Here is a 15,592-nt window from a genome sequence, read left to right as displayed (position 1 = left end):
TGCGTTACAGTGTTGGAGGATTCTGATAGACAAACATTGCCGTTACTTAGACTTCCATTTTCTCAGTGGGGGCAGACAGTTGCCAGATATCATCTGTGGCGTTTTTTGTTAATATGATGTTTATTTAAATGCAAAATCAGATAATGTATGTTAAGATTTAGCAAGAATCATGAGAAAATTATTTGAGAAGGAATGGGAAGGATATGACAACAAGACTTTGTTTCACCATTTGCAGATGACTGTATTCTTTTAGCAGAAAATGTTGAGAAGATAATAAGAAGGGGTAATGGTGCATTTTAAATGTTTTAAAGAATAATTAGCACTTCAATGCGTTATAAAAACGTTCTGGTTCTGTGAAGGACGGACCAACAACAGAAAGGTTTCTCAAGGATCGAAAGAAGGCTTGGACCAAGGAATTTGGGACTCGGCATCTGTGTAAATCTAGAGAAACAAAGGAACAAACAAATGGGGAAAGAAAACAGAAATAGATAATATGGTGAAGAAACAGAAAGGAAAGGTGAGGACAATTATGGAGAGAATAAATGGAAGTAAAATAATAAGCCCTCAAATTAGTTATGCATTACGAAACCAGTTAATTTTTATTATTAATAGTTTGTTTCCTTACCACTAGGAGGAAAAGAAAAGAAAAGATAATTAAGGAGGTACAGGGGTCTTTTGACAGATTCATTTGGAATGACAGTTTGCAACAGTGGCTAAATGAAGAATGGGGGTTGTAGGAGAAAGTGTGAATGGATATACCTGTATATGAGGCCTATACTGCGACATATAATGCAAATCAATGGATCAGAGGAAGGATGTGCAGAGGAGTAACTTAGAATGTGTTAAATCAGGACAAAAGAAGAGAATGCAGCAGCCAGGAGTCGAGAGGATGGAACAGTAGCCATACATGTAGAAATCCAGAATGGTGAAATAGTAGTAGAGTGGAAATGGAAGATAAATTGGAAGTTAGGAATGGTAGAGGCATATGTGAATGCGGCCTGTTACTATGTAAGTAACCCAAGCTGAGCCTGCAAATGGTCAAACTTGATAAGTGCTCCACTTCAGAAAACAAAATAAAATAAAATAAAAGGGAAGGGCGTTATTACCAGACTGAGGTTACAAAGTTCAAAGCAGACATCAGAAAGTACTTCTTGAAAACAAGTGATAAATAGAAGAGGGATCAGAAAGTACTTCTTGAAAACAAGTGATAAATAGAAGAGGTTACCTGAGGGAAAAGGAGCTTTAAGGTTTTGGACTATTTCAAGAATGTCTGGTGATGAATGTTGGGCTAAGAAAAGGGATGTAGGAAGGGCAACCGAAAGATGATGCTTACATAAGTAATAAGACTATATGTACAATTTTTAATTTTCTGATAACACACTTTGTAAAATGTTCTTTCTATGACTGCAGTAGTTCAGGTATAGAGTAATAATGTAACTTACATTTATGCCAGATGGGTATACAGAACTATGTTAAGTATGACTTCTCTGAATTAATTATTATATTGCTCAGAAGTCATTGAGAGAAGGACTTTGTCATATAGTCTGCTAAGGCTCACTAAAGGCTTTGATTCCTAAATAAATTTGGTTGCATTCTAGTAGTTAAGTTGATGAGACTTGGACCATACTTGTTATAATATACCATTGTTCCAAAGCTGTGCATATTACCTGGAAAAGTTGAAAGTGATATGAACTCTGAAATGCTTGAAGCTGCAAAAGAAAAATTTTGTCTTGAATATTTGCTGTACAACAATTGCACAAAATTTTAACAAAGTGACTTGCCTGCAGATATTGCCTTTCTTAAAACAGTTTACAAGATTTAAAATGAACATATTGCATTAAGAGTTCTTATAAACAAGAAAACTGGAGATCACTATAATGCCGTATTCATACTAAAATTATTTTTTTCAGTTTAATCAATTTCACTCTAAAATTTATTTTGTTGATGAGAGGCAGTGAGAAAATGCATGGTTTGTTATTTATTTAAAGAATTGGAATGATGGGATTTTCAGATGTTACAATGTTACATATAACACAATCACTGAAGAGTAAATAAAGTGTTTATTGATGGATACATGGGTATGCTCACATCTGTTGAACAAGAAACTGGAATAATCAGTCCTTTTGAATTAACTGCAGTATTAGTCAAGCTCCTGATGTTGAAATCAGTGAGATTACAGAATGGGGCAGGGGGTACAGAAAATGTTTTTTAACCCCAAGGTTGCACAGTTTTGGAATTAGATTTTTATCACTGTTTCTGGTAAACTCGACAATGTGGCTTGATAATTGAATAGATTTGCTACTACACTGTGTGGTATTTCCTTGAGTGATTTCTGCTGTAGATCTGGTTAGTGAAATGTCACTTTTGCATAGATGGTCCCAGAAGCTCCAATCCCATATTTCTCGAACATTATTTCAAGGGTTTCTTTGAAGTATGAGTAGGTAGGACCCACTTTTTTCTTTATGTAAATAGTCACAATGACTGCCTCTTCATATTAATTGTTAAGTGAGGACATCAGAGCTGTTATCAGTTATTCCTCATCACTGGGGTAAGGGTCAGCTAGGACAGACCATCCTTTCAGCAGCCATAAGAGGTGGTTCAGCTTTTTTTTCTTTATGAACTACCAACCCACTGCTCATGCCCAGATTATGGGTGAAAGAGGTGTGCAATTGAATGACTGTGCAGGTCATTCCTCAGTTCTGTAATGGACACTGCCTGCAAGTAGCCCTGACCTTGTTCCTTGACTACAGGTAGTGGTTTCCCTGGACTCCAAACAAATTACAGTGCTCTGCATGCTCTCTGATTACCAAACCCAGCTCTCTCCCTCCTAGAAGGGGCATGTTAGCTACAATCCTTCACTCTTTTCTCACCCTGCCTGGCTTTTTCACTATCTGGGCTACTAATCAAGTCCCAGATGCTTGGGTCACAGTCAGAGCTACATTTATCTGCATCAAAGAACTGACTTGCATTGGCATAGTTAATGTATAAAATACTCTGTTTTTTATATGATAACCAGTTCGTATTGAAAGAATTCATATATAATGTAGAGAACAAGTCTAGCCTTTATATTAATGGATTTTACATAATCAGCTACTACCTCACTGCCAAGATCAGGCCAAAACTTTCCTCTGCCTGTTACAGCTAAATTTGTTACTAAAACCAAATGGAGAGGACACAGTTGTGTGTTAGTTAATAAACTGTAGTTATCATTAAACTAAAGCAGTCATACCTTTTCTCTGAACATAATATACTCGGTAATGATGTCTTTCTGTTATAGTTCTTTCACTTTGTGTAACCCTCCTAGGGAGCAACAGGTACTTTTGGGTCTACTATCCATCTATCTCATGAAATAAAAATAGATTAAAGAATAGCCTACTTTAGCTTATCTGTGATCAGTTTGCACTACCTTCCTTGTTGATATTAAAAAGGAATAGCAAAAAAGGAATAGTAAAAAAGTATTGTTTTGAAAAGAACATGAAGGACTCGCTCCTCAGGCAAAAGAAGTGTAGGTATACTGACACGTAGCCATTGTTGTTCATTAATGTCTCAGAATTAGTGCAATTTATAGATTAGTGCTAATACTTTAATAAAGTTGATGGTAGCATTACTCTATTTACCTTCTCTTTCTAGTATCCCCTCCTCTCCTCCACCATCTTGGACATCGCTATACCCCCTTGCTTGTTGTGGAGCTCGTTGATCCACCCTTCTTTCCTCATATTGCAGGAATGGTATAAAATTATTATTTGTTTATTAGGTAGACTATGTATCTATTTAAACTACTGCATGATTTAACTGTACACTTAATATGTTTATGTCATAGGTCAGGTTTTCATTTCACTGCTCATTTATTATCAGATTAATTGTCTTTCATCTGTTTATGACAGATGTAATGTGATGGTCTGAAGTCCAGGAAATACTGGTAGAATTAGGCTGTGTACAAGGGCCCAATAACACAAGTACGATGAGTGTTCAGACTCACAGGTGGATTCCATTGGGGGTAGGGGTTCATCAGAGTTCAGCTTTGAGACCACTATTGTTTATACTACTTTAGCAAAAACAGTTTGAGGAGTAAGATAAATAAAGCTGCTGTATGCAGACAAACATTCTTATACCAGCTTGGTATAGAGAAATGAAGATGGTTTGAGCTTATCAATGTCTTTCCCAATCCCCACAGAACATTGCAATATCATCCAGATAGGCTACTAGAAATCTGGTATTTGGTATAAGAATTATATCCAGCAGCCCCTGGAACATTGCAGATGCTTCCTGGAGACCAAAAATTGGATAAATAATTGATGTTTCTGTCATGGAAATGCCAGCTTTTCTTCAACTTTAGAGGCTATTGGAATTTACTAATAACCTTTGGTTAAGCTCTGCAGTGGCCAGATATCTAGCTTTGCTAGTCTTTCTACCAACTCATTAAGTCATGGAATGGGACAGGATTCAAGTTTAGAAATGCTGATCAATCTTATGAAATCATTAGAAAACCTTAAAGACCCATCAGAATTAGGGAACAGTTCAATGATGTTGTTCTACGTACTCTGGGATACTTCTGTGACTCCATGTTTGAGCATTTTCTTTGTGTCTTCTCTAACTCCTTGAAGTTGAGATTCTCGTGTTTAGCATGGGTTCAATTCATTTTCTCTCCAGGCACAATGCTTTTGTTATAGTAAATTAAATTGTTTTTTTTCAAGCAACTCAAAAAACATAATTATTCTTAAGTACAAATTCTTTAGCTTCTGGTTGCTGGAACCTTTATAATTTCTCACCTGTTTGGACTTGATGTGAATGTCTTAACTTCTTATGCAAACATACTTTTTACAGAGATTTCTATCTTTCCCTGAGGCTTCAGCACTTTCCTTTTTGTAGTAAACAACTATTTTGTCTCCTGGTTGAAACTCTGAGACAAGCAGCTTTATTATATGATGTCCGCTGTGTCTCTGGAACTCATTCAGTGTACTCTTTTCTATGGGTATTGCGGTTTCTAACCAATCTTGTATGTTTGCAAAGTGCTGCAGCACACTTTTAAAGGAGTGTTTTCCTTCTGCCATTTTATTTTGTTATATCTAGCAAGTATTGCATGTGCTTTCCATTTAGCATTTCAAATGGCATGAATGCTGTTAAAACTTGAGGTACTTCCCTTATGGCATAGAGAAGATATGGTAGCAGCTTCTCTCAATTTTTCCATCCCTCTTTTATAACTTCTCATTATGTGTATTACAAGGTCTTATTAAATTGTTGATCCTTTGAAGGGAGTATAGAGATGTTCTCACCTATTTACTATAAAGACACTGACAAAGTTCATGAATTATCCTGGACATAGTTGAGATGTTTTGGTCAGTAAGAATTTCTCTGGACAGTTCTACATTAAAAAAACATCACTAATTAATTTGCTATGATCTTTGCATTGACTGTATGAATGAGGTACCTGTCTCAGGTAATTTTCTTACATAGTTACTAATTATTAGAAAATACTGATGACCCTTAGTCAGTTTTTATAAGTAGGCCCACAATGTCCATTGTTATATGTTCAAGAGTCACTTTCAGAATATGTAAGAGTATCAGAGCATTCTTGAATCCTGTGTTTTTTGCTGTCCTTTTACACTGTGGGCTGGCTGCATAAAAGCTCTCTATTTACTTCATAATACGCACCAATAAAATCTAGTTAAAACCCTAACCTTTGTCTTATCCTTTCCTAAATGACCATCCAGAATTCGGCTATGTGCTAACTTCATTGAAAGTGTTCCAGAAGGTCTTGGAACTAATAACTGTCTTAGTGTTTGTTCTCTTGTCTTTTGTTACCATGTGGAACGGGCCATTTTCTTGTCCAAAGCAGGCATTTGTAGTTGGGTTGTTCTGTTGCACTGGCATTTCCCATCCACTCTCTCTCTCTCTCTCTGTATATCTACACAGGTGTATTGTTTTCCCACTGAACCTTCTTAACATTCATATGGTTTATCTGTAAGTTAACCAGATCAGCACTGTTTTCATTATTATTCTGATGTGAATTGACAGATGCAGGTGCAGGTTTTTCCTGTTCATTTAGTTTGTCTTCTGCAAAAGGTATCTCATGAAAATAACTTCACTCTACCAGTGGTACTAGTAGCTTCTCTACTTTAGTAGTTACTTTGTTTCCTCTCTTCTTATAATCCTATTTTTTACTGAATGGCTCTGTGCTTTGATGTAGTTAGGGAGAAGCTTATGACTTTGTATAGTTTCCCTTTGATGTCAATATGAGATTCTTATATTTCTCTCATTCTATATCTGCACGTATTTCTATTGTGTACCCATAATTGTGGTCTCATCCCTGTCAGTATGTCTACTGACATATTTTATTATCTGAACTATAGGAGTCTTTTGTAAGAATCTGTATCAGGTTTATCTATTCCTTCTACTCAGAGCAATATTGTGGTTAGTAATGAAATTTCAAACTCCACATCTTATTCCTGCTGAGTCCATGAACCTCTGAAAATTACTTTGGTTGAATACACACTCCCTCCCATACTTTCCATAACTCCTTAAATTTGGGAAAGTCTTGAACACTTATTACACCCCAGGTAAGTTAGGGTCTAAAGCAACTAGGTATACCTTTTTGCCTAACAGACCATCCACAGACGAGCACTTTCTTACATAACTTGTTTAGCAGTAGTGGGCTAGCATTAAAAGCTTTACATACATAGTAATGGTAGCATTAAATGTGCAGAATTGTGCTGTGTACCCTTTCTCAGAATATTAAAACAAATCTCTTCAGCTGGTAACACCTTTTGTTTGTTTGCAGGTGAAGACTCATACCTAGGTGAAGGTTTAGTGATAGCTCTTGGTGCATTCACGTCTGATTTAGAATTTATATTTTCAGGTAACGTAGATCATTCTACTGAAATAATTAGCTGTCCAGAAGATTTGGGTCACTTTGAGAAACCCACTTTTTTACATTACTGTGTAGTGCCCTCTTAAATTTGTCTACAACTAGCATTTCTATTTTTCTTCCTGACGTTTATTTGAAGTGCATTTTTACAATATGTAGTAATGCAACTAAGTGTGGCCTTAGAGGTCTGGCCATGCTGAATGTCTGGTTGTGAAACCTCATTGACCATACCTTAGGTGAAGCACCGGCTACATTTCTTTCTTTTTTTTTTAGTTTTTGATAACTATTTGCATCATCACTTCTCAGGCCAAATATCCTTTCAAAGTATTACCTGGACTAGTGTGATGAGAGAATTCTGTCTCATTCATCTTGCTCTCAGTACTTCTTAGTGGATATCTCTTAAACATCACAAGGTATGTCTCTAAATCATCTTTCGTCCCTGGATGATTCTTCAGTAGTATGTTGTCCTTGTGGTCTCTCAGCAAGGTAGCATGTTAGCTGTCCATCCCCATGATTTGCTGTTTAGGCTAAGTAATGATTCTTCTGTCTTGTATGCTAACCGAGTGCTGGTCTTTGGATGTATTTCACTTTAACAAGCCTGCATTTGCAGCTTAAAGAACCATACTACAGTTTTTTAAAGATATCCATCAAATTTTCCATTTTGTTTTAGTAAAACACAGCTGATGCAATACACAAAACTGGAGAGGTAGTTGCAGAATACACAGGTTTAAAGACAACACACATTTCTTGTAGGAAATTACCCTTCTCACTGTCATGTAATGAACAGCAGATACAGTCCCCTTCCATGGTAATAGTAAGTTGTCATATAGTTATAGGGATTTATCTTTTTCACAAGTTAAGAGAAGTCAGTAACCCAGGAAAAAATAGGCTTCATATTTCCCAGCAAGTCATTCTCCTTTTCAGAAGCAGCAACTCACACAGAACTGCATTCCATTACATGGCCAGGGCAGAAATAACTCCAGCAGATTAACTTGGCCTACAAATGCCATTTAAATTTGCAGTTTATTGGAAAAGAGCATTTCTTATACCTATTGTTAGTCTTATAGTAAGAGAAACAATTATTGGAGGCAGCTTAGTAGTCATTAAACACAAGTTTATTTGCAAGGATAATGAAAGTGATGCTTTCTTGTATCTTGGAGAATGCCATAAAGAACTCAGTCATACAAATACTTTCTTAAAAGTGCAGGTTCATAGCAATACATTCAGTATAAATAGGATCATAAGAGGTTACTAGGCTAACGCAATCAGACAGTGAAATCAGCACCTATTGCCCCCGGTCCAAGAGGGACACAGGTGGAATCCTCTGGTTACCCATCCGATCATCCAAATTACGCTTCAATAGGGCCAACAAGGGGCTTTTTTTAACATGAATAGGAAACTTGTTCCAAAGGGAGGGACAACCTCTGGGACAAATCTGTTTCTCCAGCAAGTTCTGTTGATGTCACAAACCAGATTAAGGTCCTTTGAGTGAGTGACTCTTGTGGCATTTGACTTGCAAATGTGCAGCAATTCCATTAAAGCTGGGTCAGAGATTGTTCTGTATACAATACACACATCACCTCTAAGCAATCTGTATGACACAGAATAAAGTGACAATGATTTCAGTTTGCCCACATAAAACAGATCTTGAAGACCCTGAATTATTTTATTTGTAAGGAACCTTTGTGGTCTCTCCAATTGCTGCAGCTGTTTGGAAAGGAACATATCAAAGGGAGTGTTGTACTCAATTATTGGACTGATGAGGAAAGAGTACAGGGGGGTTGTAACTTCTTTTTTTCTGGAGGCAATGCCCTTACTTATCAGATGAGCAATATAAAATGCCGTTCTTACCACTGTGGAGACATGGTGATCAAAGTTAAGGTTGCTGTCACCCTGTGTGCCTACATCTCTCGCCACTGAATGTGTGCTTAGGGTATTGCTACTGATGTGGTGTTTTCCAAGAACATCACCCGTACTGAAGGGGATGATAACGCATTTTTTTGCATTAGGTTTAAGACCATGACTTTGGCACCAGTCATTATAGGTTCATAGGTTCATAGGTTGGTACTAGGCTATCAGCCCTAGGGCCTATACAAGCCTAGCCATAACAATTCCCTGGCTATTTCTTCCCACACTATTTACTTCCCTGGACCCCTGTCTAGCAGGGTGACTGACATGATCCCCGGTGTGATTTTCCTTTCTCCCATCCAATCATCAAGGTTCCTTTTGAAGAGGGCCAAAGAGGCACTCTGCTTGACATGTATGGGCAGTCTATTCCAGAGTCTGAGGAGTCTCTGGGTCAGGAACCTATCCCTCCAGCATGTTTTGTTTACTGTGATGACAAGGTTTAGAGCCCTGGAGCGTGTGGCTCTGAGGGATTGGGATTTCTTTAAGTGTAGCATGTCCAACAGCTCTGGGTTTGATATGGCCTTGTATGTTAAGCAGAGATTGCCTCTGAGTAGACGATATGTGACAGAGTATAGCTGGAGTTTTTTAAGGCGGTCAGCATAGGTCATCTGCTTTAGGCCTGTGATTCTTTTAGTGAGGTATTTCTGCGGCCTTTCCAGTTGTTGCAGATGTCTTGAGAGGTACATACCAAATGGGGCATTGTATTCTATAATGGGTCTAATGAGGGATGAGTACAGTGGGACAATGACCTCCTTTTTTCTGGATGAAAAGCCCTTAGTGATGAGGTGTGCCACATAGGATTTTCTGACTGTTGTGGCGATGTGGTTATCGAAGGTGAGAACACTGTCCACCTGTGTCCCTAAGTCTCTTATCACACTTTCAGTGTTTAGTGTACTGCCACCTATGTGGTAATTCACGGGTACATGTTTTTTTCCCAAAGGGGATAACTATACATTTCTTGGCATTGAGCTTGAGCCCATGGCTCTGGCACCAAGCATCTGTTTCTTAGTTTGCGTAAGATTTTCTTGCAGGATGTTGACATTGCTAGGGGTTTTAATGATCATTCCCAGTTTGCTGTCATCAGCAAACTTTGCCAGCCACAGTCCTTTAGTTTTAGCCCATACTTCGGAAAAGTAGATTCTGAACAGTAGGGGTCCCAGAAATGATCCCTGCGGAACACCAATGGTTACAGATCTGCTGGAGGAGGTGGAGTACCCTATTTTGACCATATGAATTCTATCAGTGAGACAGTTTGCAACCCACCTGACAATATACGCGTTGACACCCAGCTGAGTGAGTTTATCAATGATGCCTGAGTGGGAGATTGTTTCAAAGGCCTTGGCTAAGTCTAGGTAGACAGTATGCACAGATCTGCCCTTATCTAGGGCTTCGGTGACTGTCTCGAAGAAGTCCACCAAGTTTAACAGGCATGATCTCCCCTTGACAGAGCCAAACTGGGTGGAGTCAAGCATTTGGAGATTTCCTATATCTCTGATAACAAGGTCCATGATGATTCATTGCATGGCCTTGCAAATAAGGCTGGTCAGGCTTATGGGTCTGTAGTTCTCAGGGTCCATGAATGCACCCCCTTTGTACAAAGGGATGATGGTAGTTGTTTTCCATTCTGCTGGGAGAAAGCTAGTGCTTAGGCTGTGATTGAAAAACATGTCCAATGGTAATGTTAATTCCTGTTTTAACCCATGTAAAATACAGCCTGGGATGTTCTCTGGTCCCACACAAGCTGTGTTTTTGGCCTTGGAGAGGGTATTTAAGACCTGCTTCCTGGAGATACTAAGTGAGGGACAAGTAATGGGGATGCTTTGGGGTATATGTGTCTGGGACAGGGGAGTGAAGTGTTCACTTAAACTGTCAGCCATCAGGTTTGCAATATCCACAGATTCTGTATATGTAGTACCATTAACTACAAGTTCAGTGCAAATATACCCCTTACCTTTGAGATTATGAATGTAACTAAAGAATGCCTTGTGGTTATCCTCAGTTAGGGAAGCTAATTTGGATTTGTAGTTAGCTTTGGAGGACTTCACTAGGAGTTTTATTTGCTTGTTTAAATTGAGGAGGGAGTGTTTCCAATTTTGAGACTGTTCCTTTCTACACTTAGATAGCAATTTCATTCTCCTATTGTATAGCCTACTAATGGCAGTTGCCTACTAGGCAGGTTTGTTTTTCCTTGAAAATCTTGCTTTCATTCTGTCAGGTATGGGGAGTCAATACAATTGTACAGGTGCTTGTATAAAGCATTGGTCTATAACTCAGCATAGGTGTCTGTTCCATCAGTGGGGGGAGGGGCTATGAAGCTATTTATGTTGTCATGTAAAAGGCTGTCATCAGCCTTGAAGTTTTTTGTTAGTTGTTGCTAAGGGGGTGGGTCTTGTTTTGTAGTTACTTCTAGTGAGACTGATCTGTGGTTAGATCTTACAAAAGATGGCCACACACTGAGGGTGGTGCAGTGGTCCCCCATGTTAGTGAGCACCAGATCTAGGATGTTTTAGCCCCTTGTTGGTGTGTCAACCAGCTGGTCCAGGGCATTGGAGTTAACAAATTCCAGGAACCTTTGGGCAAGTGAGTTAGAATACATATAATTTGCCCAGTCAATGGATAGGTAATTAGAGTCACCCAAAACCAGGGTGTTTGGTTGCATCTTAACTGACTCAAGTAGATCCAAGTAGGCTGAGTGGATGTCTTGATTCATGGAGGGCGTCCTATAGCTGGAATGACCTGAAGAGCGGTCTTGCCTATAGTCAGTTGCATCTGAAGTAATTCAAAGGAATTGTGCAGGGCTTGTAAAAGTGAAAATTTGAGAACACTCATGCATAGGGAGATTAGGATTGCATTATATATAGGTACACCAGGTGAGCTGCCTGAGTTATGATGGGTTTCAGTTTTACTGGTCAAGAGAAGAGGTCAATTGCTGTTTTCTTGGCGGATGAGTACTTTTGAAATCTAGTAACCAGTATCCTGGGGGGGGGTTCTTGATTGGATGAGTATGCTAGGAAGGTGATAGTGCTGAATCATTGGCTCTGGTAGAGGGGATTCAGGCTGTGCTAGGGTAGTGAAGGCTTTGGACCACAACCACTATCAGATTATGAGTGAGGGTCTTAGGAGCTGGTTGTTTCATTGATTATGAAGAAAGGAAAAGCTGTTAGTAATTCTTGTTGGAAAACTGGAAGATACAAGTTGGGGGTTTGTATTGGTAACAGTCTGTGAGGTTAGACAAATGGTTTCTGTAACTCTTTTTGCTAGTAAAGAAATGGACTAGGGTCTCTCTTAGGTTAGCAGTAGTATGTACAAAACTCCAGTCTGCACCAGGATGGGGAAGAAATTAGACAAGGGATAACAAGCACTACTTAATTGAGTAGAGGGTAGGCTGAGGACTCCATGTGCCACCAGTGTGATGAGCAGAGGCTTCTGATCACTGCTAAACCAAGGAGGGGATTGAGAGGTTTAAGTCATTGCCATCCTTGTGAAATGCTTGGAAGAATGTGACTGCAGCTGGACTGCAGAGCAGGTTGATGGCTTTGATCACAACTAAAGGAAGGGGCTGATGAATTCATTGATTCCTGCAATATTTGGATAGTCAACAACTGAAAAGTATACACGAGAGACCGAATATTTCTCAACTAGGTTTCCCCAGTACAAGTGAAGCACAACTCGAACAAGTACAACTGGAAAATTTAATGAATAATCCAAACAATCCAAGCTCCAAAAAAACGGTCAAGCGCTTTCATCTGCACTATACAGACTTCATCAGAACCACTAATTCAAACAGCTGATTAGTAATTTAAAAACTTTTTGGCGCCATATCTTACAAGCGCTCTACCTCTTAGTAAAATTTAAAGTGCTACTGCAATATTATAAGACAAAATATTATACACATCCAACAGATAATATAAAAACATATAAAAATCAACATACATACACTGTATGATATAAATATAAATATATGATATGACAACAATTAAAATAATGTGGAATTGATATGAAATTAATATAAAAAATATAAAAATAAAGCCTCATCTAAGTGTAAAAATATACATACTAAGAAGTGTGGAATGTGTAAACAGTGTCTTGTTATAAATGAAGCTATTGGATGCAGATTAAATGATGTTAATAGTACATATATAAAGTTTATAAATGGAAGCTGTAATAGTAGGAATATTATATATCTAGCTAAATGTACAGTATGCACCGCATTCTATATAGGAAAGACAGAAAGACAGTTTAGAAAATGCATATACGAACATAGGTATAGGATTAAGGTGAAAGATTCAAAAAATGCATTATCTAGACATATAATAGATAAGGGTGATACACATCACTTTGTATTTGGTATTATAGACAATATAAATATGTCACAAAGTGGTGGTAATTATAAAGCATATTTAGCTAGAAAAGAAAGCCAGTGGCAATTGTTAACTAATGCTACAAAATCTCCTGGTATAAACGAATATATATCTATAAAGCCTTTCTTAGAACTTTTATAGTTTTGATGTTGCTAATTAGATGAGGCTTTATTTTTATATTTTTTATATTAATTTCATATCAATTCCACATTATTTTAATTGTTGTCATATCATATATTTATATTTATATCATACAGTGTATGTATGTTGATTTTTATATGTTTTTATAGTATCTGTTGGATGTGTATAATATTTTGTCTTATAATATTGCAGTAGCACTTTAAATTTTACTAAGAGGTAGAGCGCTTGTAAGATATGGCGCCAAAAAGTTTTTAAATTACTAATCAGCTGTTTGAATTAGTGGTTCTGATGAAGTCTGTATAGTACAGATGAAAGCGCTTGACCGTTTTTTTGGAGCTTGGATTGTTTGGATTATTCATTAAATTTTCCAGTTGTACTTGTTCGAGTTGTGCTTCACTTGTACTGGGGAAACCTAGTTGAGAGATATTCGGTCTCTCGTGTATACTTTTCAGTTGTTGGCTGTGCGTGGTAGTAATATTTGGATAGTGGTTATTCTGTTCTCAATAGCAGCTCATATACCTGCTTTTGGCATGCTGATCTGACAATGTGACACACATTTCATTGAGAACAGTGAAGTTTTAAGAACCTCATTCAACAGCTACTGCATATGATTAAGGAATATGTTCTTTGGAGGCTTCCTGGATCAGAATTTTTGAGGGGCTTATGAGTTATCAAAGCACTAAGCATTGGTATTGTGTCACTGCAAGGCATTCCTTGTGCGTGTATTTACCTTAAGCATATAAATGTATATATGTGTCTGCATTCATGTATACATGTATATGTGTGAGAGCAAACCTGAAAAAAAAGACTATGAGTAGACGGTTCCAGTATATTTTACTTTGTGTATTGGGAGTAATATTTTCCACTCTGATATCTGAAACATAGCTTTGTGATCATAACAATCACTTTTAAAAAGTTAACTTTGATAAGGATAAACTATGGCATTAATCTACCTAGCTGAGTCCAAGAAAAACCCAGAAGCAACATCAGAATTATTTTAGGACATGAGCAATCATAAAGGTACTGCCTTAGAAAGATGAAAGTACCACTGCTTACCTTCTGGTGTTGTTGTTGTTTTGGTAGTTGTGGTAGCTGCAAAATAAGTAACAAATAAGCAAATAAACAAAATCATTATAATTCTGTTGTACTGCAATATACTTTTTCTACTGCATATTATTTCAGACCAGACACAAACAACAGACAATATCAAATATTCAATTAAAGAAACTAAACCTTCATCAGGAGATAAATAAGACACATTGGCATGATATAATCATATCCTAATGTATCCCTCACCTCTGGAATAAACTTCCACTACATGTCAAGCAGAGTAGCACCCTTGCCACCTTAAAGGTAAACCTAGATAACTGGATGGGCAGTCTGAAATTCTTTCCTGGTCCTTGTCTTGCCCTCCTTGAGGCTAGAGGGCAATTTTGAATATGGTTTTGGCTAGTTTTGAAATGATTTAAAGACCAACTACCTGGTACTTACCTATGAACCTAAACGCCCCAATCTCTTTGATTTTCAGTTATTTGCAATTTGCAGTGGTGATGATGCCATCACTTTATGGTCCTAGGTCATTCATATTTGATCTTTCATGTTAAAATTTTTTTCTAATGACTGCATTCAACATTTTACAAAATAACACATTTGATTTCCAATTCTTTGCCAGACAAACTGGAATGAAACTTTGGAATTAAACTAATAAACTAAATTTTGCAACACAAGAAATTTACTTTGGAATAGTTGGATTACTTTTATTAGTTACTTTCTGCACTTTATCGTGGTTTATGAGCACTGACAGAAATCATACTTGCATCTTATTCCTTCCTCTCAACTTTTTCAGTATATTTTTTTCTTGGCTTATACAGTTACTCTAAAATTGGGATAAAATTATATAGTTCAGCAACAACCTACTCAAAGTGTTGTAGAGACTATCCCCAGGATTCAGCAAGAACCCCTTTATGGGCGCTAAGAGTTGCAGTCAAAAGGGACTGTTGCTTCAAGTGCGGAAAATACAGTTCAGTGATATATTAGCCAGAATGCAGAAATACCTCATTATTGACTAATTTGCATGTGTCTGAATTGTATGGTGTTACTGCTAGTGCGAATCAGCACTTTCCTGGAGTAATCACCTCTAGTGGCCCATGCATCACATTGGCAAAGGCACCTCCTCATACATTCTCACGTACACACACACTCATATTCACACACCACCATAACCCTTAGCTGCCCCTTGGAATGTCCCTGTTCTTGTCGTTTATGTTTTGCTGCCCATCATAGATCATCGATGATTACAGTCTGTAATGCCAGACAT

At 37.7% G+C, this 15,592-nt stretch overlaps 1 protein-coding gene across 1 annotated transcript in view; it reads right to left on the bottom strand.

Annotated features, from left to right (window-relative positions):
* LOC122791479 (submaxillary mucin-like protein) overlaps window positions 1-15,592 on the bottom strand; it is a 228,488-nt gene that overhangs the window by 138,083 nt on the left and 74,813 nt on the right. The window contains exon 2 of the mRNA XM_044059221.1: window positions 14,332-14,367. Within this exon, the coding sequence (XP_043915156.1) occupies window positions 14,332-14,367 (36 nt within the window). The remainder of the gene's footprint in view (window positions 1-14,331; window positions 14,368-15,592) is intronic.

The sequence above is a fragment of the Protopterus annectens genome, chromosome 17.part0 (genome assembly GCF_019279795.1).
Source record: "Protopterus annectens isolate FY-2018-M chromosome 17.part0, PAN1.0, whole genome shotgun sequence".
NCBI classification, from domain to species: Eukaryota; Metazoa; Chordata; order Ceratodontiformes; family Protopteridae; genus Protopterus; species Protopterus annectens.
The sequence above is the reverse complement of the archived record's forward strand: the minus strand, read 5'-3'. Positions and strand labels throughout refer to the sequence as shown.